Source organism: Parus major, chromosome 14 (assembly GCF_001522545.3).
Source record: "Parus major isolate Abel chromosome 14, Parus_major1.1, whole genome shotgun sequence".
Taxonomy (NCBI): domain Eukaryota; kingdom Metazoa; phylum Chordata; class Aves; order Passeriformes; family Paridae; genus Parus; species Parus major.
Window position 1 is genome coordinate 15,278,339 of NC_031783.1, and position 23,705 is coordinate 15,302,043.

The 23,705-nt window shown below is 50.0% G+C and overlaps 2 protein-coding genes across 9 annotated transcripts in view; one reads left to right on the forward strand and one right to left on the reverse strand.

Annotated features, from left to right (window-relative positions):
- ARHGAP17 (Rho GTPase activating protein 17) overlaps nt 1-10,269 on the reverse strand; it is a 41,581-nt gene extending 31,312 nt beyond the window's left edge. For 7 of the 8 annotated variants that reach the window (XM_015642790.3, XM_033517905.1, XM_033517906.1 and 4 more), the window contains exon 1: nt 10,158-10,269. In XM_015642790.3, coding sequence (XP_015498276.1) covers nt 10,158-10,210 — 53 coding nt within the window. In that variant the 5' untranslated portion in view covers nt 10,211-10,269. The remainder of the gene's footprint in view (nt 1-10,157) is intronic. The other variant, XM_015642795.3, reaches the window with a different exon arrangement.
- Nucleotides 10,270-10,727: 458 nt separating this feature from the next.
- The window catches only part of LCMT1 (leucine carboxyl methyltransferase 1), an 18,325-nt gene continuing 5,347 nt past the window's right edge, over nt 10,728-23,705 (forward strand). Inside the window, exons 1-7 of the mRNA XM_015642798.1 lie at nt 10,728-10,833; nt 11,659-11,750; nt 12,230-12,351; nt 14,379-14,455; nt 15,217-15,278; nt 21,524-21,626; nt 22,813-22,933. Coding sequence (XP_015498284.1) covers nt 10,757-10,833; nt 11,659-11,750; nt 12,230-12,351; nt 14,379-14,455; nt 15,217-15,278; nt 21,524-21,626; nt 22,813-22,933 — 654 coding nt within the window. The 5' untranslated portion in view covers nt 10,728-10,756. The remainder of the gene's footprint in view (nt 10,834-11,658; nt 11,751-12,229; nt 12,352-14,378; nt 14,456-15,216; nt 15,279-21,523; nt 21,627-22,812; nt 22,934-23,705) is intronic.

A 23,705-nucleotide genomic window follows, 5' to 3' on the forward strand; every position in this document is an offset into this window, starting at 1 on the left:
CCTGGGCTCTCCAGGCTGTGCCAGCTCCAGTCACCCCACCCCAAAGCTGCCCCTCACTCCTCCCACAGCCTGTCTCCTTCCAGGGCTCCTGCCTGGAACACTGCTCCATCCCAAGTGTCAGGTGTGGCTCCTTCCAGCACCACCAACACCACCACAATGGTATCCAGCAACAGGAACCGGCTCCCAGCAGCCTTGGGCCTCTCCTTGGCCACCAGCACAGGACAGGGACAGGGAAATCTGTCCCTTTCAGCAACAGCAGCTACTTAAGATCAGCTTCAGCTGATGGGGAAAGCGCAGCCTGGGGCTGACATTTCATTCCCACAGGTGACATCAGAGCTGCTGCCAGACCTGGCTGTGTCCTGCTCACCTCCAGCAGGAGCATCCCATCCCCCCTGGCAGCAGCTCCAGCGCCTGCTGGAGATTTCCCAGGGTTTTCCAGGCAGAGCCCAGAGGTGTGAGCTGGGAGGGCTGGGAGCAGAGGGAAGGGACAGCAGCAGGGCTCAGGGATTCCCCATTCCCTGCCAGCTCTCTCTGTTAAGTGACTGTGGTCCCCTTGCCAAAGCACCTGCTGACACCACAACTCCTCCACACGTGAAAAGGGAATTTAAAAAACTACCAAAACACCCTCCAACATCTCCTGAACTTCCAGACAAATCCCAATTTCCACTCCAGCCATGAGACAGGTGGATTGCCACCAACTCAAGACATTTTTAAGCTCCACGATTTCCCAGAAGTCTTGTGTTGTCAATTGCTGGAAAGGACTCCAAGAAGCAGCACCGCCTGCTCCACAGACAAGCTTTTTACAGGACAGACATGTCTGAATAGGAAAAAAATGCATTACAGGAATGAACAAAATTCACTGAACTGCTGAAAAAACCCTGGGTGTCTTTGGAGTATTTGGTTGCTTTTTTTCAACTCTGACAAGACAAGAGGGAACAGCTTCACACTGACAGCAAGGAGGTTTAGATCAGATATTATAAATTCTTCTCTGTGAAGGGGGGGAGAGCTTGGCACAGGGCACCCAGGGATTCAGTCCTGGGCAAGTGTCAAACTCCAGTCCAGAAATGATTGCTTCACCAAAGGTAACACTGCTCTTTTTTAATGTATTGCCCACCATGATCTATTTTAAGTTTGGGGATTCACAAAAACTGACAAGAGAAAGCCTTGGAGAAGGAACCAAACTGAATCAACACGAGAAGCAAAACAAGGAAATGCAGAAAAGGCAGAACAATGAAGCAGGAATAGAAAGTCAGGCTGCAAAAAGGAGCTGGGAGCTTTGAAATAACAGTAAAAAGGCTGTAAGGGAATTTGGAGATCTGTAGTTATATAAAATCAGCTGGGCACAAACCAGGGATTATTCCCCGTGCACACGATTTCACAACGGAGCCTCTGCGCTGATTTCCTGAGCGCGGCCGTGATTAACAATTAATGGCTGAGCCCTTGATTATGTTTCAGCAGGAGGAGGCATCCCCGGGATCCCGGCTGGCCACAGCTCCTGTTTTCCCGTTGCCTGGACACAGCACACCCAGAGCTGGGCCATTCCCACCCTGGCACCAGGCTGCCCCAGCACTAAACACAGTCAGCTCAACCCCTGCCTTGCTGAGAAGGAACTGAGAACCTCGCACTAATGGAGGTTTATTATCCTGCTCTCCACACACGCCTGGACCTGCTGTTATAAAAGCAGGATTACTTTGGCTTGCTGCTCTGTTCCTACAAAAACCAGCAGCTCAGAACACCTAATCTGTGTGTGAAATCGCTCTGCAGCACGGCAGAGCAGCTGAATGCTCAACCCAAACAGAAGCTGCAAGCTCAGCTCACACATTGATTTCTCTGAGAATATCAGTTTTTTAGCTGCTTCATTTCCTACAGAAAATAGAATTTTTAATTTGGGGATCAGTGTTTCCTAACAATTTCTTGATATTTATATGTGAAGAGTCCCCATTGGAATAGCTGCTGTAATTTCCACAGCCATATCTCAGCTGTGACTTTTCAAACTGCCTGCAGGACAATTTATCTCCTAAACAGTGAATTTCATTTTCCTGTCACTGGCTAAAGTACCTTTCTTAGCTTTAAACACGGAGGATGTGTTATCTGTGTGTTCAACAGCATTAACAGCTCCCACCAGTGACCTACCTGGTCTGTGCAATATTCAGCTGTACAAGCTACCACTTACCCTTAAATTAATTTTAAATTTCACTCTGGAAGCATCACTGGGATCCTGAGAAACCAGTGAGGTTACACACACACAAATTTCAGCGCAGCAATGTGAAGCACATGACAATTTGCAGGACAGAAGGAAAAACTCCTCCTCCATCGATCCTTCTGAGCCCAAGGCCATTTGGCCATTCCGCTGGCCCTTTGATTCACCCCTCTGCACTCACTCCAGGATGTCCCTGTCACTCTGCAGTGCAATTAACTCCACCAGACAACAATCCCTGTCCAGGAAAAAAAGGCTCCACCTCAAGAGGAGCGCTGTGACCTCACCCAGCTTTGAGGAGCTGTTTCCTGGTGAGAAGGAACTCACCAAGGAGACCTTGCACAAGTATCCCGACTGTCCTGTGGATCAGCCATGGAACAGCAGCTTCACACTCCAAGGTTCTAAGGCTATTTGGCTCCTAAGGAATAAATTTTAATCAAAACCACAGAATCTTGGAAGGGTTTGGGTTGGAAGAGACCAAGGATCGAGTTTAGCCTTCAAGACTGGTACCTACGACAGTCAAACAGCCTGAAAAATGAGGAATCTAGTACAGCAACCTGTTCAAATCACTGGGTATCACTTGGTTTGTCACCACCAACTGCTGTGAAGGCACCTGGCTCTGAGTTACTGAAATCAGACTTCCTTACCCAGTTTGACTGGTGTTTAATCAAACTCCCAGAGCTGTAGCTCAGAGCTGTGCTGTGGCCAAGTGCTGCCTTAGAAAAGACACCGTGGGCTGGAGGGTCTCCTAAATGCTAAAAATTAGAGCTACTTCATTTAAGTTACAATTCCTTTCTTTCTGGAGACTGTGCAGAATGTCAGAAAACGTTTCTAACACGTAAAGACACTTTTTATTTAACCCCTTCCTAAAAAGATCCTGTCGTTTGGCATTTCATCATTGCTGATACAACGACCTCTAACAAGCAGCTCTGGCCACAGATCCACTCTCATAACCTAAAAATACCATGCAAGTGTCTAAGAAATACATTTGCTTTCATCAATTCCAAGTGTATGCCATTACAGCATCAGGCTGAAACAGACTGTTACATCATTTCTGGCTATTTTAGCAGATCAAATCATTACTATTTCAAGATTTTGACTCTGGGCATAACCTGACATTAAAATTATTCATTCTGAAGAACCCCCATCAGATCAAGTCACAATTAAGGAATCATCCATGATGGAGATTACTTTTTTTATATGAATAAATATTGGGAGGAACAAAGGCACCTCCTGTGCCTTCAGCTGATCCACTGCCACCAGAGCGGATTCAGGTGTGCTTTTACCTCCCCATCCTGCTGTTATGTCAGACACCAAACCTGGGTGCACCTAACCCCCATGGACAATAACATCCCTTCCCAGTCCTCCAGCCCCCTCTGCCTCCCCGGGTGCTCCTCCCAGCACCGTTCCAGCCGGGAATGGTGACTCGGGCTCCGGTTACGTGACACGAGCACCGTGTGCCAGCTTTGGCACTGCCCTGCACCTCAAACCCTCCTGAAAGCACCTGGGAGGCACCTGCACAGAAAGAGGACACTTTCTCCTTCATTTGAAGGCACTGTAAGAGCAGGATTTCTCGAGACAGAGGCTCCCTTTATTTATCCTCACACACTCCTGACCCCCGGCAGAACAGAGAGCCCGAGCTGATCCAGCCAGAGCGGATCCTACGGTGTCTGGCTGGATTGTGAATATTTTATCATCTCATCTGCTTCATCAAGCAGCAGCTTGAACAGAGCCAAAGGAGAAGAGGACACGCATGCAAGAAGGCAATTAATATTACCTAAATCCCCCAGCTTGGAATCTTTTCATTTCTTTTTCTGCAACAAAAATCTCAAGTATTTTACCCACTGCCCACTCAGCACCTGACACACAAGGCCGACACAAAGTTATGTAGTTACTTTTTTCTTTTCACCAATAGGCTTTAGCTGGTTCCTACTGGAATTCACAACATTTATTATCCAAGTCAACAAAATTTAGTTTGTTGTTTAGTTTTCTCTGGGAAAGAGAAGCTTTGGGGTGATTTAATTGTGGCCTTCCAGCACGTGAAAGAGCTGACAAGATGGGGAGAGGCTGTTCACAGAGACCTGGAGCGACAGCCAGGAGGGAATGGCTCCCAGTGCCAGAGGGCAGCCTGGCTGGGACACTGGGTCAAGGGCTGTCATCCCTGGTGCTGTCAGATGGCACCACACAGATGGCACCCCTGGCTCGGGGCACACGGGTGGGAAATGCCACCCACGCCTCCCTGAGCATCACACACTGCCCACGTCACCTGGGCAGCCCAGACAAGGCTTTCCCAGGTTTCATGTGGTCTGGAAGCAGATCACAAGCCATGAGGCTTCTAAACTGAGGGCTGAGCAACTGTTTACTCACTGATTTCAAACCTGGTGCTGCCCTTGTAAGGGCACAAGGAAGAGGTTCCTTAAAAACACAACGTAATTTCATAAGTGTCTAATCTTCAGGATTCTTAATGACCTGGACTTTAAACATGAGATCATCTTGGCCCATGAGGAATGACAACATCCTGATAAACTCACTGCCTTTACAGAACCTAAAGGAAACACCAAAACTAGGCCAGAATAAATTGTTTTCTTTCCTGTTCACAGCCAGTACCTCTGGTCCCACCAGGGGTTCCAGCAGTTCAGCCTCACCAAACTCCCCACTGAGACAGAACAGTGACAGAAACGTGCTACAAAGTCCTCACCTTCAGTAAATTCAGGTAATTTTTCTTTTGGCTTCAGCAATCACCTTTTAAGGGGACATTACTCAATGGGATTAACAGACATGCTCACAAAAGTCAATCTAGACCACAGCCTGGATGCAATTTCAAACATCCATTTCTGGAATTATTGCTATAATCTGTGATTTATGTCTGTGACAATACAGACCCAAACCCCCCACCAGTGCCAAGGCTCACCACAAGCAGCAGCCCCAAACTGAACACGTAATAGCTGCCTGCTTTTCTATAATTAGCAGTTTGTCCTGGTAGAAAAATCCAACTCCCAAGCTGCACAAGCCATTACATTGTGTCAGAGGTCCCCAAAGGGTGCAGGAAGCAGATAAAGGCTCCAACACCGAGACTTTGCTGGCCCTGCTGGGGCTGAGCAGCGCTGCCAGGGTAACCGAGCTCTTTCCTTGCTCCCACCCCGCATGGAAACTCCACTTTGCTGGGTTTTGTGCCTGAGCAGAGCCCCCAGTGCTCTGGGAACAGCCAGGTAAGGGATATTCTGCAGCCAGACAGCTCCTGCTGTGCTCCCTGTCCAACAGCCCCAGTCCCCCCAGTAATGGTTATTCAGTTTATTTATTTAACAGCTGCCATCCCCCACACTTTGCTCCCACCTGCAGCCCCAAACCCTGCCCAGCATCCCCCTCATTAAACACACCCAGACTCCTTTAAACCCGTCATTGCATCCAGCTGCCACGCAGAAACATCTAATGCAATTTCCTAATTAGAGACCTGGAACTTCATTTGGAGATAAACAGGAAATGCTTAAGATAACGATTATAAACACTGAAATGAGATTTTTCTTTTCATGAGCACTCCAATGGAGACAAATGGCAACCTGCAAACTCCTTGTAAATATGAAATATTGCAATGCTGTTTACCACTTCTTCAAACATCTCTGCCAAACACAACAAGCAATGCAAGTAAATAACGCTCAGCAGATTTAACTTCTATTAAAGGATGTTTGGTGAGCCAGAAATTTTCAAGTACTGGGGTCGTACTCAATTTCCTCCCCCCACCCCAAAACCAGCAAAACATTAAATAAGAATTTTTTTTTATATTAAATGGCACTGTAGGGTTAATGTTATATTGATGGAAGTATTGAGAGAGGTGGATGCACTCTTGTTTTACCACCCTGGACACTTGAAAAAGCGAGTTTCAAAGTACTATCAACACAATATGAAGAAGCAGAAAAACCTTCCTGAAGTAATAATACACAAAACAACTCTGGGAAAGACAAGAACCAATGGATAATGCCTTAGCAAGAAAAAGAAAAGGAATAATTTGGCCCATCCACATTTTCCATGAATTATTACTAGAAATTATTGCTTTCCAGCAGGTTTTCCACGTACACACAAATGCAGGCAGCTCCTCCTTGTACAATAGTTTGATAACAGGCATTTTAACATAACTTGCTTAATGTAATAATTATGTTCCAACTCAAGACTCTCACATTGCCAAGTGGCTTGAAGAAACACTAAATATAGTTCAGCACAGTAACTTTAATGCAGGACGGGAGCTATTAAAAGCTGTGCTCAAAAACTCCTGGTGAGTCACAGCAAAGCCATGAGTACAGGGCCTGGAAAAAACTATTTGTACACAAGGAGTTGTATTTGAGCAGTGGGAAACGAGCACAGAAGCTACAGTAAGTCAGCCTCTTGCATAAAACCAGAGCCTTCTGAGGCACTTTGTGGGCTCTTCCAGATTTCTAATTAGTCAGAGCTGCCTGTCCCTGGTTTAAATTACTGCAAGAGCCTCAGGGCAGATCGAGTATCTCTCCCAGCAAAAGCAGTAAGAAAATCCACCTGTCTGATCTTGGGTGACTTCACCAGACCCAAACCTCCCCAGCAGTTGTCTGGAATCATTTTTAATCAGAATGGCACTCAGGGATTGCCCCTAAAAGATGAAGAAGAACCTGATGGTAACAACAACAACAGCAGAGTGGGTCCCCAGAGGACGGAAGCCCGGCTCGTGGAGATTGTCACAGCCTGAAATGTCATTAATTACCAACCTGAGCTCTGGAAGCAAACAGCTTGATCCAGACCTCTCCATGGGCTCATTCCTCATGGAAATTACTCAGCTATGTAGTTCAAATGCTTATTAGTGTATCAGTGCAAAGCTTTGATGACAATAGCTCTGAACATTTATTTTCATTAGGGATGACTGCAGCTACAAAGAAGAATATTCCCAAGCTTCTAATCAAATCTGTCTCCTTTGTAATTTATAAAAGGGTATGGAAACCAAGACAAGCCCTTGTAGATACCTGAAGAATTACTTTGCTGACATCAAACATAGCATCATTTAAGTTTCTGAGCCAAACACTCAGGTGCTCTGCTGGAGTGAGGATCTGCTGAGGAAGCATCCCAAGGGAAGGTACCACCTCACCTCCTCAGGTGTGAGACAGCATGTCCTGAGCCAGCCACAACTGTCATTTCCCAGGCCAAGCACACACAGCTGTTCCTGGGGGAAACAATCCCTGGGCCTCCAAAGAGATGAAGCTTTAGAGGAATTAGGACAGAAATCCCATGAAAAGCAATCCCAGCATATGTCCCCTATGGAATCACAGGCCACCTGACATTCATGAAGTTCTTCTTCTCCATTCCCTCCCCAACTAATTTTTTTTCAGCCTAACTACAACCTCCCAGCTGTTTGCAGCTGGATTCAGGACACAGCTCAAGATCAAGTCAGCTCTGAGCTCGTTCCTCTGGGTGATCAGCCCTGTGCCTGTTGTGGGCAAGATGCCACTTTATAGCAATGCATTCATTCAGCTCATGTGGAACTAATGATTTCCTGGCCAGCCCTGCCTCTGCTCACCTGCAGGTCCCAGCCCTGCTTTTTGGGAATTATCCTGACTGGATGTGAGAGCCTTTAGGATGCCATGAGCACCAACACACACTGGCACTCCCAGTTCACTCCTCCAGCTAAGGCTCCCCTGAGAACATTGTGATGCCATCTCCAGTGCCAGGCTGTGTCTCAGTCACCTGGCCCAAGCTCTGATATTTCACTTTTTAGGTTTCCCAGAGCTTGTGCTGCTCCCCTCAGCAGCACTGACAACAAATCTGTCCAATATATGAAATATAAAATCCTCAGCAGCAGATTGAACACTTAAGGCAGCCAAGAACAGCCATGAGATAATTGCTGCAAAATATTTAACACATCTATTAATTATTGTGGAATCCTGTTCCACTGAGCTAATCCCCTCTTTAATTAGTTTCCTACATGTATTTCCTAACTCCATAAATTCCATCTGTGGACTCACAGGCTTCTCATAAACGCCATTCCTCGGTTTTGCTGGAGCTCTTGCCCATCTTTCCTTATTTCCCATATTAAGGTGTTAATTCCCTGATGGCAGGTGTGGTATTTGGGGTCCAAGGCCCAGGATGGCAGCCCTGGAAGCTGGCTGGAAGAAGGGCAGTGTCACTCCTCAGTCAAACAGCCCCACGGTGCTGCCGCACACCCAGCCCTGCTGAGCTCAGGGTAAGGAGGCTGCTCTCCCACACCCCAGGAACCTCTGAGGGAGGGAAAAGCAGAGCAGGAGAAGCAGCAGCCAGGCAGGGACCAGCCCCAGGGGATGTGACACAGATCCCAAACGCCTCCCAACGCTGCTTCTCCTGGGGAGCAGCTCCTGCCCTGCAGGGTCCCCCAGGATCCAGGGCCTTGGAACACCGAGGCACCACCTCTGCACACAGGGATCCTCCTGATGCAGGACTCGTCTCCTCATTCAGTCCCTGTGCAAAAAACTAATAAACGAGTTCACTAACCCAACAGAACATATAACACTGCCTGTAAGATCCTGCTGAGTGTCTGCCATGACTTCCATGAGTCCTGCAGTGCTTCTCAAAGCAAATTTGAAAGACTTGTTAAAAGCCATCCCTACTACAGGGTTTTACTCTGGGAAACAAAATAAGGTCCTGGTGACCAGCATGTGAAATGTGAGCAGGTGAGCAATATGAAATAGTCACAATTAATGAATACCAAATGACTCGGTGTCATTTACAGAGTTTTTAATGAAAACCAATGACAGCAGTGTGTGCATTTGAATGGAACCAGACTGCCCCCAGCCCGTGCATGCCCCGGCTGCCAGGGCACCCCGGACTCTGTGGCACAGGTGTGTGACAGGAACCTGCCCAGACACCACACCTGAGCCCCACAGCCCTCACCTGCACGGCCAAAGGTCACTGCCAGCTCCCCACCCACATCTCCCACCGCTGCTCCACTCTCAGATTCGCCCCTGGAAGCACAAAGCACCCCAAGCTGTTTATCCTGCTCAGTACAACCCGGATTACTCCAAATTCCACTCGGGATTTGGAGCTGTGGGGCCGACACATGCAAACAGGGAATGCCAACAACCTCTCCAACAACATAAAAAATCCATTGATTCATATGAAACAGGAACGAGAGGACGAGGTTGGTCGGGAAGTTGTCCCCTCTTTAATAGCAAAACAAACCTATTAAAAATCTCCTCCTTGGGCTTTATTAGCTGGCACACCTGCCAGGGTGGTGTGGGCTCCAAGGAAAACAAACACCCTGTTAAAGGAGTTTATTGGAAAGGAGGCCACCAAGACATAAACTCCGATAATAAGTTTATACTTTCAGTATCAGTACAGACTTTCAATTTATACTCTCAATATAGGAACTGATTTTCAGATTAAATCTTTACTGAAAGCAGAAGGAAGTTTCAGCAGGAAAGCATTGACTTCTGCTAGAAAAGCAGTGCGGTGACATTTGCATGTTTAGCTCAGGGACAGCTGCTGCTGCAGGGCACTTCCCCGTGTGGGCACGGATTTGTTCTACCGAGTTAAAACCTTCCCAGAGTCCAAGAGCTGGAAACTGGGGACAGCTGTACCTGCAGCCTCCTGTTAGTTTTGTTATAATTAAATCCTGGGGAGGCAATGAAGTCCTGGAGAAGGCACCCTCTGATGTCTTAGATGTGAGAGAAAGCGAGAAATAGAGCAAATACTTCCAATTTAACGGGCAGAAAGGAAGCGAAAGCCGCCGAAGCGCGGCCGAGAAGCGCCCGATGCAAATGGCCCCGGGGGCTCGGGGAGGGGGCCCGGCATCCCCGAGGGCCCGGCGGAACCGCCCGGCGTGGCCGCGACCCCCGGCGAGGCGAGACAGAGCCCCGGGAGCGGCGCGGACCGAGCGCCTTCCCCCCCGAGCGGCCGCCGCCCCTCAGCCCTCCCCGCGATCCCCCCGAGCCTGCGGAGCGGAGCCCCCCGCGCCCGTCCCGCCGCCGCCCACCTGCCCACGGTCTGGTTGGCCAGCTGCTTCATGCGGTTGAACTGCTTCTTCATGGCGGCGGCCGCTGCCCCGGCCTGCCCGGGCCCCGCCGCTGTGCCCCGGCCGCCCCCGGCCCCGCCGCCGCCCCAGCACCGCCCGCCCGGCCCGGCCCGGCCCGGCCCCCGCCGCTTCCGGCCCCGCCCCGGCCCGCGCCTGATCCGCGCCCGCAGCCCGGATGTCCCGCCCGCAGCCCGGATGCCGCTCCTGCGCGGCGCCACGGCTCTTCCTGCGCCGCTCTCTCGGTGGCACCGGGTGCTGCTGCGTTATGAGGGGCGGTCGGAGCGAGTTCTCTGTCGGGGCCGCCCGTCCCCGGACAGCCCCAGCCGCGGATCCGCGCCGTTACCGCCGAGTGGCTCCCGGACTACAGCTCCCGGTACGCCTCTCGCTCCCGCCGCCGCTTCCTGGGCGAGGCGCTGCGTGCCGCGCGCTCCCATTGGGCGCTGTGCATATGGATGGGCGCGCGGACCAATGGCTGCCGAGTTCCGCCGGGCGCTGCCCAATGAGCGGCGGCGGGGGGCGGGCCGCAGGGGCGGCGGCAGCGGCCGGGCCCCGCACGCTCCATGGCGGCCGCTGCCGGCCCCGACGAGGCGGACGAGGCGGTGCGGGGAACCTGCGAGGACGCGTCCGTCTGCAAACGGTACCGGAGCGGGGGCAGCGACCGCAGCTCCGGGGCTGAGCAGTGCGGACGGCTCGGCTCGGGCGGCTCCCGGAGAGCGGCCCCGGCCTCTCCCGGTGGCGGGGCTCCGTGCCCCGGGCGCGGCTGCGGGTGCCGCTCGGAGCCGGTCCCGGTGCCCCGGGCAGGGCTGCTCCGAGCCCCGGCTCCGGGCGGTGTGGGCAGCCCCGGGTGCCTCAGGGAAGAGCATCCCGAAGTTTCCAGATTCCCTCTGCGGGATGAGCTCTGGAACGGGGATGAGTTCGGTTGTGCCTCGGTGTGAATTTGTGCTCTGTTATTGCTGGACGGGCGGGCTGCCCCTTCGGCTTCTGGAGCAGCAGATGCTTGGGTGGAGAGTTTTCCTTTCGGAATCAATTGGAAAACTCAGAAGTTGTGTTAAAACAGTAACGTTGTGTAAACTGATGTGTAGGAGCTCTGGGATAAGTGCAAATGCCTTGTCATGTAACAGTGTGCAGAAGTAAAGCCTGATTTGTGTGTCTGGAGACAAACAATTCATCTTCTGGGTCCCCCAGGAGAGAATATTTGAGATTTGGGTCTTTGCTTGCAAAATTTCATCCAATAGTTAAGAGGCCATTAAAAAGATGCTTGTTGAATATGGCAACAGCTATAATTTCTAACTAAACTTCATATAATCTCTTAATTCAAGTAGTTCCACACATGGAACAGGTTTTTAAACCATGTCTGTATGTGCTCACCCCGGCCAGAGGGACCTTTCCAGCCTCTGTGTCTCTTGAGGTAAATTTTGGTGGCCTTATTTCATCATCCTCTCTTTTCCCTGCTGCTGCACAGGTTTGCTGTGAGTGTTGGCTACTGGAAGGACCCTTACATCCAGTATTTTGTGAGACAAGCCAAAGAAAGAAAAGCACCTGAGATCAACAGAGGCAAGTTGGAATGGGAATGGGGACACCTCACGTGTCCTGAGGAAACCTCTGCAGGCTGGGAGTCAGGGAAGGGAGGGGATGTGTGCAGGAATTGAGACAAGGTGTCTTAAATATCAATCTGTGAATCAAAACTCTGTTCCTTTGCCCTCTGTGTTCTGAATGGGCTGTCTCTGTGTGTCCCAGTGTTTCTGACTCCTCTGAGCAGTCACAAGTGTTGGTTTGACCCAGGACAGTTGGGTCTCTGCAGCTGTAGAATTATCCTGCTCTGCTTGAGGTGAAACTTGACTAAAACTTCCACTTACCCAAGGAGTAGAGTTTCATCAGTGCATGAGGTTTTGTTTGTAATTAAAAAAGAAAAGCAAAATCCCTTAGGTATCTTGAAAAGAGGGCATTGTTCTTCCTACAGACTGCCTGGAGGTGTTGCTGAGTGTTAAACATGGAGTGTTGTGTGGCACTCACAGGGTTTGTGTGTGTTGCAGGTTATTATGCTCGTGTGCACGGGGTCAGTTACCTGATCAAGGCTTTCCTGGAGAAGACAGAATGCAACTGTCAGATTGTTAACCTTGGGGCTGGCATGGACACCCTGTTCTGGAGGCTGAAGGTAAGGAGAGCTGCAGGGACAGGCCTGGCAGGGGACACAGGGCTGGGGGACCTGTGGGGGGCTGCTCTGGGCTCCTCCAGGCTGGCTCTGTCTCACAGGGCAGGGGGGCAGCACAGCAGGAGCTCTCACACAATCCCAGGAGAGCTGGGCTTGGAAGGGACCTCTGGAGCTCATCCAGTCCAGCCCCCTGCCCAGGCAGGGTCACCTGGAGGTGACAGGAACGTGTCCAGGTGGGTTTGGGATGTTTCCTCAGGGAGACTCCACACCTTCCCTGGGCAGCTGTTCCAGGGCTCTGCTCTTTCCTCTCTCATGGAAAGAGCTTCTTCCTCACATCGAGGTGGAAGTTGCTGTGTTTTAGTTTGTGGCCACTGCTCCTCGTCCTGTCACTGAACAGAGTCTGGCACCATCCTCTGCCACCCCTGGGAGGGATTTGTATGGATTGATGGGATCCCCTCTCAGCCTTCCCTTCTCCAGACTGAGCAGGCCCAGCTCCCGCAGTCTCACATCACAGAGATGCTCCCGACCCCAAATCATCTCTGTGGCCTCTGCTGGACCCTCTCCAGCAGCTCTGGGTCTTTCTTGGAGATCAGGACTGGACCCTGCAGCTGTGCCCCACCAGGGATGGGTGCAGGGACAGGATCACTCCCTGACCTGCTGCCACACTTCCCTCACATCCCCTGGGATTCCATTGTGAGTTTATTTATGTAAATCATGGAATCACAGAGTGCTTTGGATTGGAAGGAATCTGGAAAACCATCCAGTCCCACCCTCTGCTGTGGGCAGGGACACCTCCCTCTATCCCAGGCTGCTCCAAGCCCCATCCAGCCTGGCCCTGGACACTTCCAGGGATCCAGGGACAGCCACAGCTGCTCTGGGCAGCCTGTTCCATGCACAGGAGTGTTTGTGTGTGTGTAACTCATGGAAATTCAGTTATTCAGGTGTTGTATGACAATATTGTTCTGGATGAACTCACCTCTGAGTGAATTGTCTTCTCATTAACATTTACATTGGTAAATTTGGGTTCTGGAGGGAAGCCTGAGGAGCATTTTGCTTGGTCACAATTCATTGTATTCAATCAGTACAAGGGAGACAACTCTGATTTATTTTTTTTCCTGAGATGTGAAGCTTTTATCTTAGCTACATTCCTATAAAATCTCTGCCAATGTCCTGGTTTGGTAAGGGTGATTTTAAAAGCTGAAGTGGGGCCTGTAATTCCATCTCTTTGTCCTTGCAGAGAGCAGGTGTGGTGTAATGAATGTACAGAAGCTGGGAGCCAGTTCCTGGAGCGTTGAGTGCTCTGAGTGCTGCTTTCATCTCAAAACCCAGGGTTGACAGCCAGAGCAGGCAGCAGCATCCATCACAAAGGGGAGAGACTTGGCACAGCTTCCCCACCAGCCTGGGAGATGGTGCCAGCGTGGAATGAAGAGCTCTCCCCTCTTTTGTAGTCCAGGCAGGCTGGTGTGCTCGTGCTCTGGGCTGGAGGAGAACTGGAGTGTGGTCACTGGCTGGGTGTGCAAACCATGCCTTGTCCCTCCCTGGGAAGGCTGTGGTGAATGCTGTGGCAGGTTGCTGTAGCTGTGCTGTCCCAGCTCCCCAGAATACATGGCTGGAGTGTGTGTCCCTGTCACCTGCTGTCTGGGATTAGATTAGATCCGATTTTTCTCCCTCTCTGGTGACATCCCAGCCCCACCTGGGCACGTTCCTGTGTCACCTGCTCTGGGTGACCCTGCCTGGGCAGGGCTTGGGCTGCATGAGCATCAAAGCTCCCTTCCACCCCCTGCTGTCCTGGGCTCCTCTGATTACATAAAGTGTTAAATAATTTCTTTAACTCTCAGAGGCCATTCTAATGTTTCTCAGCTGATTTTTGCTGGATTTTAGGGGGTTTTAATCTGTGGGACATTGTCACAGCACTGTTACAAATGCCAGTGTAAGCCAAACCAGAACTGTTCAGGATTTGAGGTTCTGTCTTGTCCTGTGCATGTGAAACTGGAGTGTCCCTAATTCTATTGTCTTCCTGCAATTCCCAGGATGAAAATCTTCTCCCTAGAAAATATTTTGAAGTGGATTTTCCAATGATCGTTGCAAGAAAAATACATAATATCAAGTAAGTCTGAGGCCTGTGTTCAGCTGTGGGAGACTGTCAGTGTCATTATTTCATCTCTGCTGAGAAACTCTTCATGTTCTGGGATGTGAGGGTGGGCAGGCCCTGGCACAGCTGGGGCTGTCCCTGGATCCCTGGCAGTGTCCCAGGCCAGGTTGGACAGGGCTGGGAGCTCCTGGGACAGTGGGAGGTGTCCCTGCCATGGCAGGAGTGACACTGGATGGGTTTGAGGTCCTTTCCCAAACCATTCCATGAATTTATTTTGAATAAAGGTTCATTTGCAGGCAGGCTCTGCAGCCACTGTCCCAGGCTGGGGAAGGTGAGGTGTGGAAGCTTTAGGGAACCAAGCAGAGCTTGCTGTGTGCCAGGGACACTCAATTAGGGCAATTAGAGGTGATTAAGGTGTTGAGGACATTCCCAGATGTGCCAGATCAGCTGGAGGCAGGACAGCTGCTGCTGCATGGGACTGTCCTGTTGGAATGGATCCATTAAGGGTTATTGAGGACACATTACAGAGCAGCTGGATTTCCCTTGGAAGATTTTCTCCAAACTTGCAGAAATTGTGTATGGAACTCAGCTCAAACTTCACCAAACTTGCAAAGGTTTTCCTTTCCAGCAGAGGGCAGAGATATTCCCTTGGCTGCTTTTGATACACACACAGACACACACACACACATATATATATATATGATAAGAAAAAAAACTGTAAGCACACTGTTCAACAGGCTTAACTGCTCTGAGCTGCTTCTTCCTTCTTCCCACAGATCAAAACCTCCCCTGTCAAAACCAATTATGGAATCCCATTCAGGGGACTCTCTTCTAATAGGTGAGTCATCTTCAAACTCAGTCAGTGATGTACTGCAGCACTTTTAAAACTTTCCTGATCATTTTGTTCTGCTATGTGGGCAGGCTTTTAATGTTTGAAATGCTGTTTGGACAGAGAATTGGGAGGGAAAAGAGGCTTTTTTCTTTTCTTACAGACTCTTGCCCATTTGTTCCATGTCATGTTAGAAATGTCTTCTCTTTAAGTGGTTTTATTCTGGCAGAAAGTTGTTGGGTTTTTTTTTCTTTTTGTCTCATATGTAGTTCCTTTTCTGTCACAGGAAAGGAAAAAGTGCTACAGAGAGGCATGGATACTGGATTAAAATATCTGTTGAGTGTTTATCTGCTTTCTGTCTCATTAAGAGCACAAATCTTTACATTTAGCAGAGTTTTCACAGCAGAAACACAGCCTGCACAGTCCAGGCTCATGAGTGCTGTTTGCTACATTTTGGTATTAAAAGGATAATAATTTCAGGTGGACTGATGTGGCTGTACTCTCCTGGCTTCTAAGCTCATTATGGAGCAGGAATTTGTGGATTCCCCATCCCTGCAAGTGTCCAAGGCCAGGGCTGGAGCAGCCTGGGGCAGTGGGAGCTGTCCCTGCCACGGCAGGGCTGGCACTCCATGGTCCCTAAGGTCCCTCCCAGCCCAAGTCATTCTGGAATCCTATGTTTGTGCTAGGATTGCACTTGAAAACCTTTTTACTTGTGGAAAATTCCCTGGTTTCCGTTGAGTTTGTGTTCTCAGTGCAGATGCTGAGCTGTAGCAGTGCCTTGGACAGTTTAGGAGGGGCAGTGATTCCCTGCACCCACCACAGCAAGTGCTCTGTGTGAGCAGGTGTGGCCCTGGCAGAGCCTGCAGTGACCACCTGTGGCCCCTGGGCAAGCTCTAGCCCAGGCTCTGAGCACATCCTGCAGATTTTACTGCTGCACATCTTTGTGTCTTCACTTCCCAGCCCTGCAGATGTCTGTGGAGGGCAGAGATCTCCCTTGTACCCTCAGGTCTCCAAAGAGGAAAGGCCAGAGCCCCAGCTCAGAAAAGGGTTCCTGGGGACCCCCAGCTTCCAGGCTGGGGCCACCTGAGCCCAGGGAGATCTCCTGCAGCAGCTCTGGCCCAGAGGCACCCCCAGTCCATGCCAGGGGCTGCCTTTGTGTTCCTCAAGAGCTGCAGGAGCATCTGGAGCAGCAAAACACCTGCAGACTTCCCAGCCTGCACTGTTGGAATCTGTTAACAGCCAGCTCCCACAGCACTGGGGTGTACTGGTGAAACTGGTTTGTCTGGAGCTGCTCCTCTGGTTCCTCCTCAGTGCTGGCTGTTGAAACCTCAGCCTTGCTGTTGCCAGGCTGGTGTAGGCTCTGCTGCATCTTTGGGATGTAGCAGCGTGGCCAGGACATGTGGAGATGGTGGAAGTGGTGTGGAACTCCAGTTTGAGGTGACCCCCAGGCACTGGTCAGATCCCTGTGAGCTCTGGTTTGAGGATGAATGGAGCTGCTTTGTGGGGATGTGCCAGCAGAGATGCTGCAATAGCTAGATAAACAGATGAGCTGAGAGTTCCTACAGATCTAAAGGAACTCATCAAGGAATTCTCTCAGCTGCTGGTTGGTCTGTGCCCTCTCATTTAACACTGTCTGCAGCTGTGACTCAGATGGGCTCCAGGGGAAATGCAGGGAACCCCAAGGCAGGAGCACTGAACACATCATTGAACTCTAACAGACAGACTGTGGAACACAGGAATCAGAGGTGTTGAGGAAGAGTCACTGTGGCTTTTGGGAAGGTAAGTTGTGCTTCCCAGATCTGTTGGAGCTCTCTAAGTCAACCTGTCTATTGGAAAAGGACATCAGCAGAGTGCTTGGATTTCAGGAATGTGTTTTGACTGTGTCCCATGGCAAAGTTTGCCAAAGAAATGGCACAGTGGGGAAGGAATGGTTCTCATATGGATGAGGAGCTGGGATGGAGGGCGAGCATATGTTGTTAATTTTTGTTATGGAGGAGATGGAGATCTGTGCTTGAGGGTATGTTGTTGTTCAACACTAAGAAAAAATTGGGAAAATACAGTGATTAGTAAGTGGCAGCTTGTTGGCAAATCCAAACTCTGAAGAGTGGTAAAGAACTGTAGAAGTATCTTGTGAAATTAGTGACTTGATGATGATTTCAATGTGGATTAATAGAAAGTGATGCACATGGGGGGGAAAACAGTTTGTGCCTCACATGTAAATGATTATTGCTGCCTTCCTGCAGGATCTGGCTATTAGAATAAATAGATGGATGAAAGCATGAGCTCAGTAATGGTCCAGAAATACAAAGTGATTTTAAGTATTTTTGAGAAAAAGCTAGGAACCAACTTAGGTGCCAGTGTTGAGAAGTGTTTCCTCTCTTTGACTCTTCCCTTTGGAGCTGTTGTTGGCCTCTGGAAGGCTGGGTGTCATCCTAGGGGCACCTTTGGCACAGCTGTTTGTCTGTGCAATGTTCTGGGAATTCCACCTGGCACAGGGGAGCAGCTCTGCCAGGTAGGGAAATGTTCCTCCTTTCTGTGGGGATGTGGAGCAGGATTTTAGAGCCCTGTCCCTCCCTGTGCCTGCCTCCCCACATCAGCTCACACTCCTGTCCCTCATGTACCAGCAATGATTTGTTGAGATGGTTTGGAATTCTGGTTTTGGGCTGTGCTAATGCAGATTGACACGATTCAGGTTCTCTCACAGCTTTTCTGCTCACCCTGGATGAGAATGGTGCTGAAAGCTGCCAGTGCACAGCTTGAGTGGCATCAGGGCAGCGTGTGCTGGGCATCCCTGGCCAGAGCAGCTCCAGGACAGAGGTGGTGCCCAGGAGTGCAGCGAGCTGAGCCCATCACAGCCCCAGGGAAAGCAGAGGCAGCCCTGGGGCAGGACCCAGCAGATCATTCTCAAGGTTCCCTGCTCTGCTGGGGGATGCTGCTGGTGCTGGGAGGGCAGTGCTGCAGCTCTGGGCAGCTACAACCTGCACTGGGTGAGCTGTTCCCTTGGTGTGCCACTCACACCTTCTGGGCCAGCTTGGTTGTTTGAGCCTCCCTCCATGCCCAGATTTCCCTGTGAGCCAGGGTGGGTGTCAGGGGGACCTGCAGGACGAGCTGGGTGTGTGGCAGTGCCCTGCTGGGCTGGTGAAGCCTGGGCTGGGCAGAGCAGCATGCAGAACAGGCTGCTGCTCTGTAAAGCTGCCACAGACCTTAGCCTGAAAATCCTAATGAAATCACTTTGAGTCAACAGTATCCTGCATGCTGTCTCCTGGAAAACCTCCAGGAAATTGTTGCACTAATGTGAGAAGAGAGTAAGAGAAGAAAGCTGAGTTTTTGTGGCAGAGGAAGAGCTTGGTGTGCCTGGAGGCTGCAGCACTGCCCTGGCAGCAGGGACGGCCTGGGGCCTCCCTCAGCACAGCAGTTTCTTTTCCTAACATTGCTGGGAAGAAAAGATTCAATGTGCTGAGGTCAAAAGGCAGCTACAAGCAGCTCCTGCTACTACTCAGTTACTACAAGCTTGTCTTGTTCTGTGGCTGTGAAATTGGAACCACTTGTGTCGTTACCTCTGTGCCAAAGCCACAGAAAATAAACACACAAGTGTGTGCCCAGAGCATTCTCTATTGATTATCCCTGGAGAGCTGAACCCTGAGCCTGGGCCAGGAGAGCCTGGGTGGGGTAGGTGGAGTGGTGGGGCTCATCCTTCTCTCCCCCCTCCCTTGTATTTCTCAAATTAAATCTGAGTTTGGTGTTTCTCAAACCTTCATTTCAGCCAAATGCAGAGAGAGTCTTTGTACCACACAAATCCCCTCTCTAGAGGAGAACACCCAACCAAACAACCTCACTAGAAACCAGCACGAGGTGCTGGTGCCTGGCTAGGAATTGGTACCTGCAATATGGGATTTTCAGAGGTACCAAATGCCAGTGCCAGCACTGTGGCCTGAGTCACAGCACTGCAGTGAGAATGAGCACAGGGGTTTGAACATCCACACAAAATCAATCTAAACAAACTGTTGTTCCTCAGAAGAAATCAATGGGGACCACATGACTGTGCTGCCAAGCTGCAGCTTGGTTTTCCTTTTGCAGCTGCCCTGTGGATGGGCAGGAATTGTAAAATCCCTTGGCAGCACGGCTGCTGATCCTGGGCAGCAGATTGCTGACTTCATAATTGTCAGAACATCCTGAGTGGGGAGGGACCCCCAGGGAACAGCCCAGAGTCTCCAGCTGCAGTGAGGCAGAGCTGTGCCAGCCCGTGTCCCAGCAGGGCTGCAGCTTTTGGGCTCTTTGGGGATGGATTTCTGCCCTCCAGGCTGGGAACAGTGGCAGTTGCAGCTGCCATCAGTGATTGTTTGCTCCCGAAGTGGGAGGTGATGGAGCAGTTGAGGTTTGCCTTGTTCAGTGTGATCAGACTGAAGAGGGGGGAATTTAGGTGAGCTACTGAGGAGAATTCCTTCCCTGGGAGGGTGGGAGGTGCTGGCACAGGTTCCCAGAGCAGCTGGGGCTGCCCCTGGATCCCTGGGAGCGTTCCAGGCCAGGCTGGAGCAGCCTGGGACAGTGGAAGGTGTCCCTGTCCATGGCAGGGGTGGCACTGGATGCTCCCTTCCAATCCAAACCAATTTGGGATTTTATGATAAAAATGCTCGAATCAGACTTCCACCTTGGTATCTTTGTGCTCCTTCTCTCCTTAAAAAGTTTTGTGGTTTATTTCTGGCTTTTATTTCTGTTCTTTACTGATGTATTTGTGTGTCCAAGCTCCAAAGCTGGACAGGGAGCTGGCATTAATTCCCTACTAATTGTGGTGGCTGACGCTCGCTGTGCCGTATCCATGGACAGAAACCAATCCCTATTTAAACACTTCCCTGTGTGTGGTGGGGTTTTTGGGTGGCTTTTTTTGATGCCATTATCATGGCCTTGATGTAATCACTTAAATAGAAGGGTGTGGGAAGTAGTAAAGCTATTACAGAACATGCACATGGAAAAAGCCTTGACTCAAAATGTTGAATCATTTGCCGCACAACTTTTTTCTTTTTTCTCTTTTTTTTTTTTCCCTTGTAACTCTCTTTCTGAACTGTTTCTGGTTCCTGGATCTGCTCCCAAGTGGTGCTGGAATGGCAGCTGTTACTTGCTGGTGCCTCTTTCAGGGAGGTGGTCACTTGAAAACTCAACAGAGGTGCATCCTCTGGAATGTTTGATCAGTGCTTGGTACAATAATTGGGAAAACCCACACTTGTCCCCAGGTTTTTTGTTCCCCTCTCCTGGAATGGAAATCCCTTTCATCCTGTCCCTTCAGCCACTTGGCTTCTCTTTGTTCCTCTCTCAAGCTGTGCCAGGGGAGGCTCAGCTTGGACCCCAGGAGGAATTTCTCTGTGGAAAGGATGGTCAGGGGCAGGAAGGGAGGTCTGGAACCCCCTCCAGAATATCTGAGGTGCTGCAGAGCCATGCCAGTATTCCTGCAGGCTCTGGGTGGGTTTGGTGGAAGCCTTGGGAAGTGTCTCCTGTGGGCACTGGGCTCCTCTGGGTGTGTTCATTGCTGCTGGGTGTCAGAATTCCGAGGCTCTGCTGTCTCCTCCCAGCTGTGCCAGCATTGCAGGGGCTCCCTGGACCCTGGGATTTGTCCCTCCTTCGTGCTGGGAAGCGTCCACAAGAATCCACAGGATCCTGTTGTATCCCAGGGGAATATCTGTTGCTCAGAGTCCCTTCAATAATTTGACTCTTTCTTTAAATACCACCACTAAATCATACCAAAAGGCTGAATGATAACTTCTTTTGGCCCCAAGTCCATATCTGCTCCCCACATTTATTATTTAACTACATAGATAGTTAATTGATATAGCTATATCTGTTATTAAGATTTGAACTATTGTCAGTTTTTCAGAAATTGATGGACTTTCATGTAGTTCCTATGTAAATACCTTGTGCCATCTGAGAAGACACTCCAAACAAAACAAAAATCTTGCCTTTAATCTTGCCATTTTTCCTCTCTCTGCATTCCTGGGAGCCATGGTAACGGCTGGGATAACCTCTCTGCTTCAGCGTGGCTGCAGAGGGAGAGGCTCAGTGCAGGGTCTGCAGAGATGGAGCACTGCAGAGCACAGCTGGGAAGGGAATTCATGTCTGAAGGGGAAGAGTTTGCTGCTCAGAGTTCAGTACAGCACACCAAGCTTTGGCTCCCAATCCATCAGCTCCTGTGTAGATTTTTGGATTCAGAACTCCAGCTGCCCTCTCATTTTTAACGTCAGTCTCTCCAAACTCTTGCCTTGCAGATTCCCACAGCCTGGACTCCAGTCGATATTCCATAGTGGGAGCAGACCTCCGATTCTCATCAGATCTGGAGGAAAAGCTAAAGAAACACAGCTTGGATGTTCAGTAAGATCACAGGGTTTCCTTTGCTTTGCTTTGGTTTGGTTTGGTTTGGTTTTTTCAGTGGAAGCTTGTGGAATCCCTTGTGCAAGGCCAAGGAGCTGGGGTAGTGGAAGGTGTCCCTGCCCATGGTCCCTATGATCCCTTCCAACCCCAACCATTCCAGGATTCTCTCAGTTTTATCTCTGTAATTATTTTCTGTGGCCTCCTCCTAAGCCCCTGTTGTTCCCTGAACCTTTGGGTGGGACTGCAATGGAGTCCTTGGGGTCTGAATCCCAAAGCTCCTCTGGGGTTTTCTTGTTCAGCATGAGGCTCTGGGGGGGCAGGAGTTGAGTTTTTGAGTGGATGATGGACAGACCTTTAAAATCTAAGCAATATAAATAGCAGCGATCTGGCTGGGTGGGAGAGAGCATATGGGGAAGCAGAATGCATCAAATTGCCATTTAATTCTTTACACTTCCATCCTCTGAAATGTTGCCTTGCTTGCCTACATTGCTGCTCCTTGTGGAATTTCTCCTGCTTCTAGTGACTTTTTTTCCCCTTTCATTCCAGCAATTAAAAGCAAACTCAATAATTGTGAAGAAGAATCACTTGTGTGGATGTCTATTTTTGTTGTTTTGTGGATGGAGGGGGAAGAGGCAACGTGCAAACTATAGATTACATTTTGTTAGATAATAATATGTGAAAATTGTTTTAGAGATACTGAACAAATTTGTCTAATTAAAATTCTTCTTAGAACTTTTTTTTTTTTTTTAAGAGAAAACTTTCTTTTTTCAATTTGTAATTAATGCCTGGTTTCACTGATCTCTGCAGGACTGTGAGCTGTGCCCACAGAGCACAATTGTCCTGCAGAGGGAATTTTAACACCCCTCAGTTCCTGCTGTCACAGAGGACTTGGAGAATGCACACTGCTCTGTGCTCAGGGCTGACTCTGGGGAGATTGATCCCTAAAATCTCTGGTTCACAACCACGGGAGTCTCCTGTGGTTCATTAATTCTCAGCTGCCAGAAATCCCAGTTTTACTCAATGTGATGAAGAGATTTCATTCACTCCTCAGTGTCTGCTTCATAAAAAATGGAGCTGTTTCAGGAAACTCTGTGGACACAAAGTGACTTGCTTGCTCACGATCCTTTTTAGCTTTTTCCTGTTCTTTTGCTGGGAGTCACGTTCTCCTTTGGTTCTTGTTTTGCAGTTTGCCAACGCTGCTGGTGGCCGAGTGTGTGCTGGTTTACATGACCCCCCAGCAGTCTGCAAACCTGCTCAAGTGGGCAGCAAGCACCTTCCCCGTGGCCATGGTTATCAATTATGAGCAGGTAAAGCCAAAGGGGCATTTTGAGACCTGCATTGTTGGCATTAAAATTGCTCTCGTGGGTGGGAGTTGTTGAGGAATGAGAGTGGGCCATGTCCTTTTGTAGACACAGCAGTTTCTGCTGAGTTTCTGTAGTAATGTGTTTTAACTTGTAGCTTGGTTAGCCCAATATAGAGAAAATACTGCTATTCTCAAAGACAATTTCTGGACTGTGTTGAAGCAAAATAATTGAGACTTAATCCATACGTGGAAAAAACCATAGAATATTGATTTAGCTAAAGCAGAGGAGAAAGAAACGATGCTGAGTGCTGGCTCTGGATTATGACATTACATAATTACCTCTGTGTTCTTTGGCAAAGTGGAGCAAAAAGCACATCAGCATGAGCCCTGTGTGTCCCTGTGGAGGTAAAGCACTGCCTCGGGGGACTGGGTGGCTCCAGGAGTTTGTGACAGGATCCTGCAAGCTGTAAATGACTGCTGCAGAGCTGGGGGACTTTGTGAGGGCTGAAAGCAGAGCAGCTGTGCTGGGACACTGTCCCCTGTCCCTGGGGCACTGTTCCTTGTCCCTGGGGCACTGTCCCCTGTCCCTGGGGCACTGTCCCCTGTCCCTGGGCACTGTCCCTGGGGCACTGTCCCCTGTCCCTGGAGCACTGTCCCTTGTCCCTGGGGCACTGTCCCCTGTCCCTGGACACTGTCCCCTGTCCCTGGGGCACTGTCCCCTGTCCCTGGGCACTGTCCTTGGGGCACTGTCCCCTGTCCCTGGACACTGTCCCCTG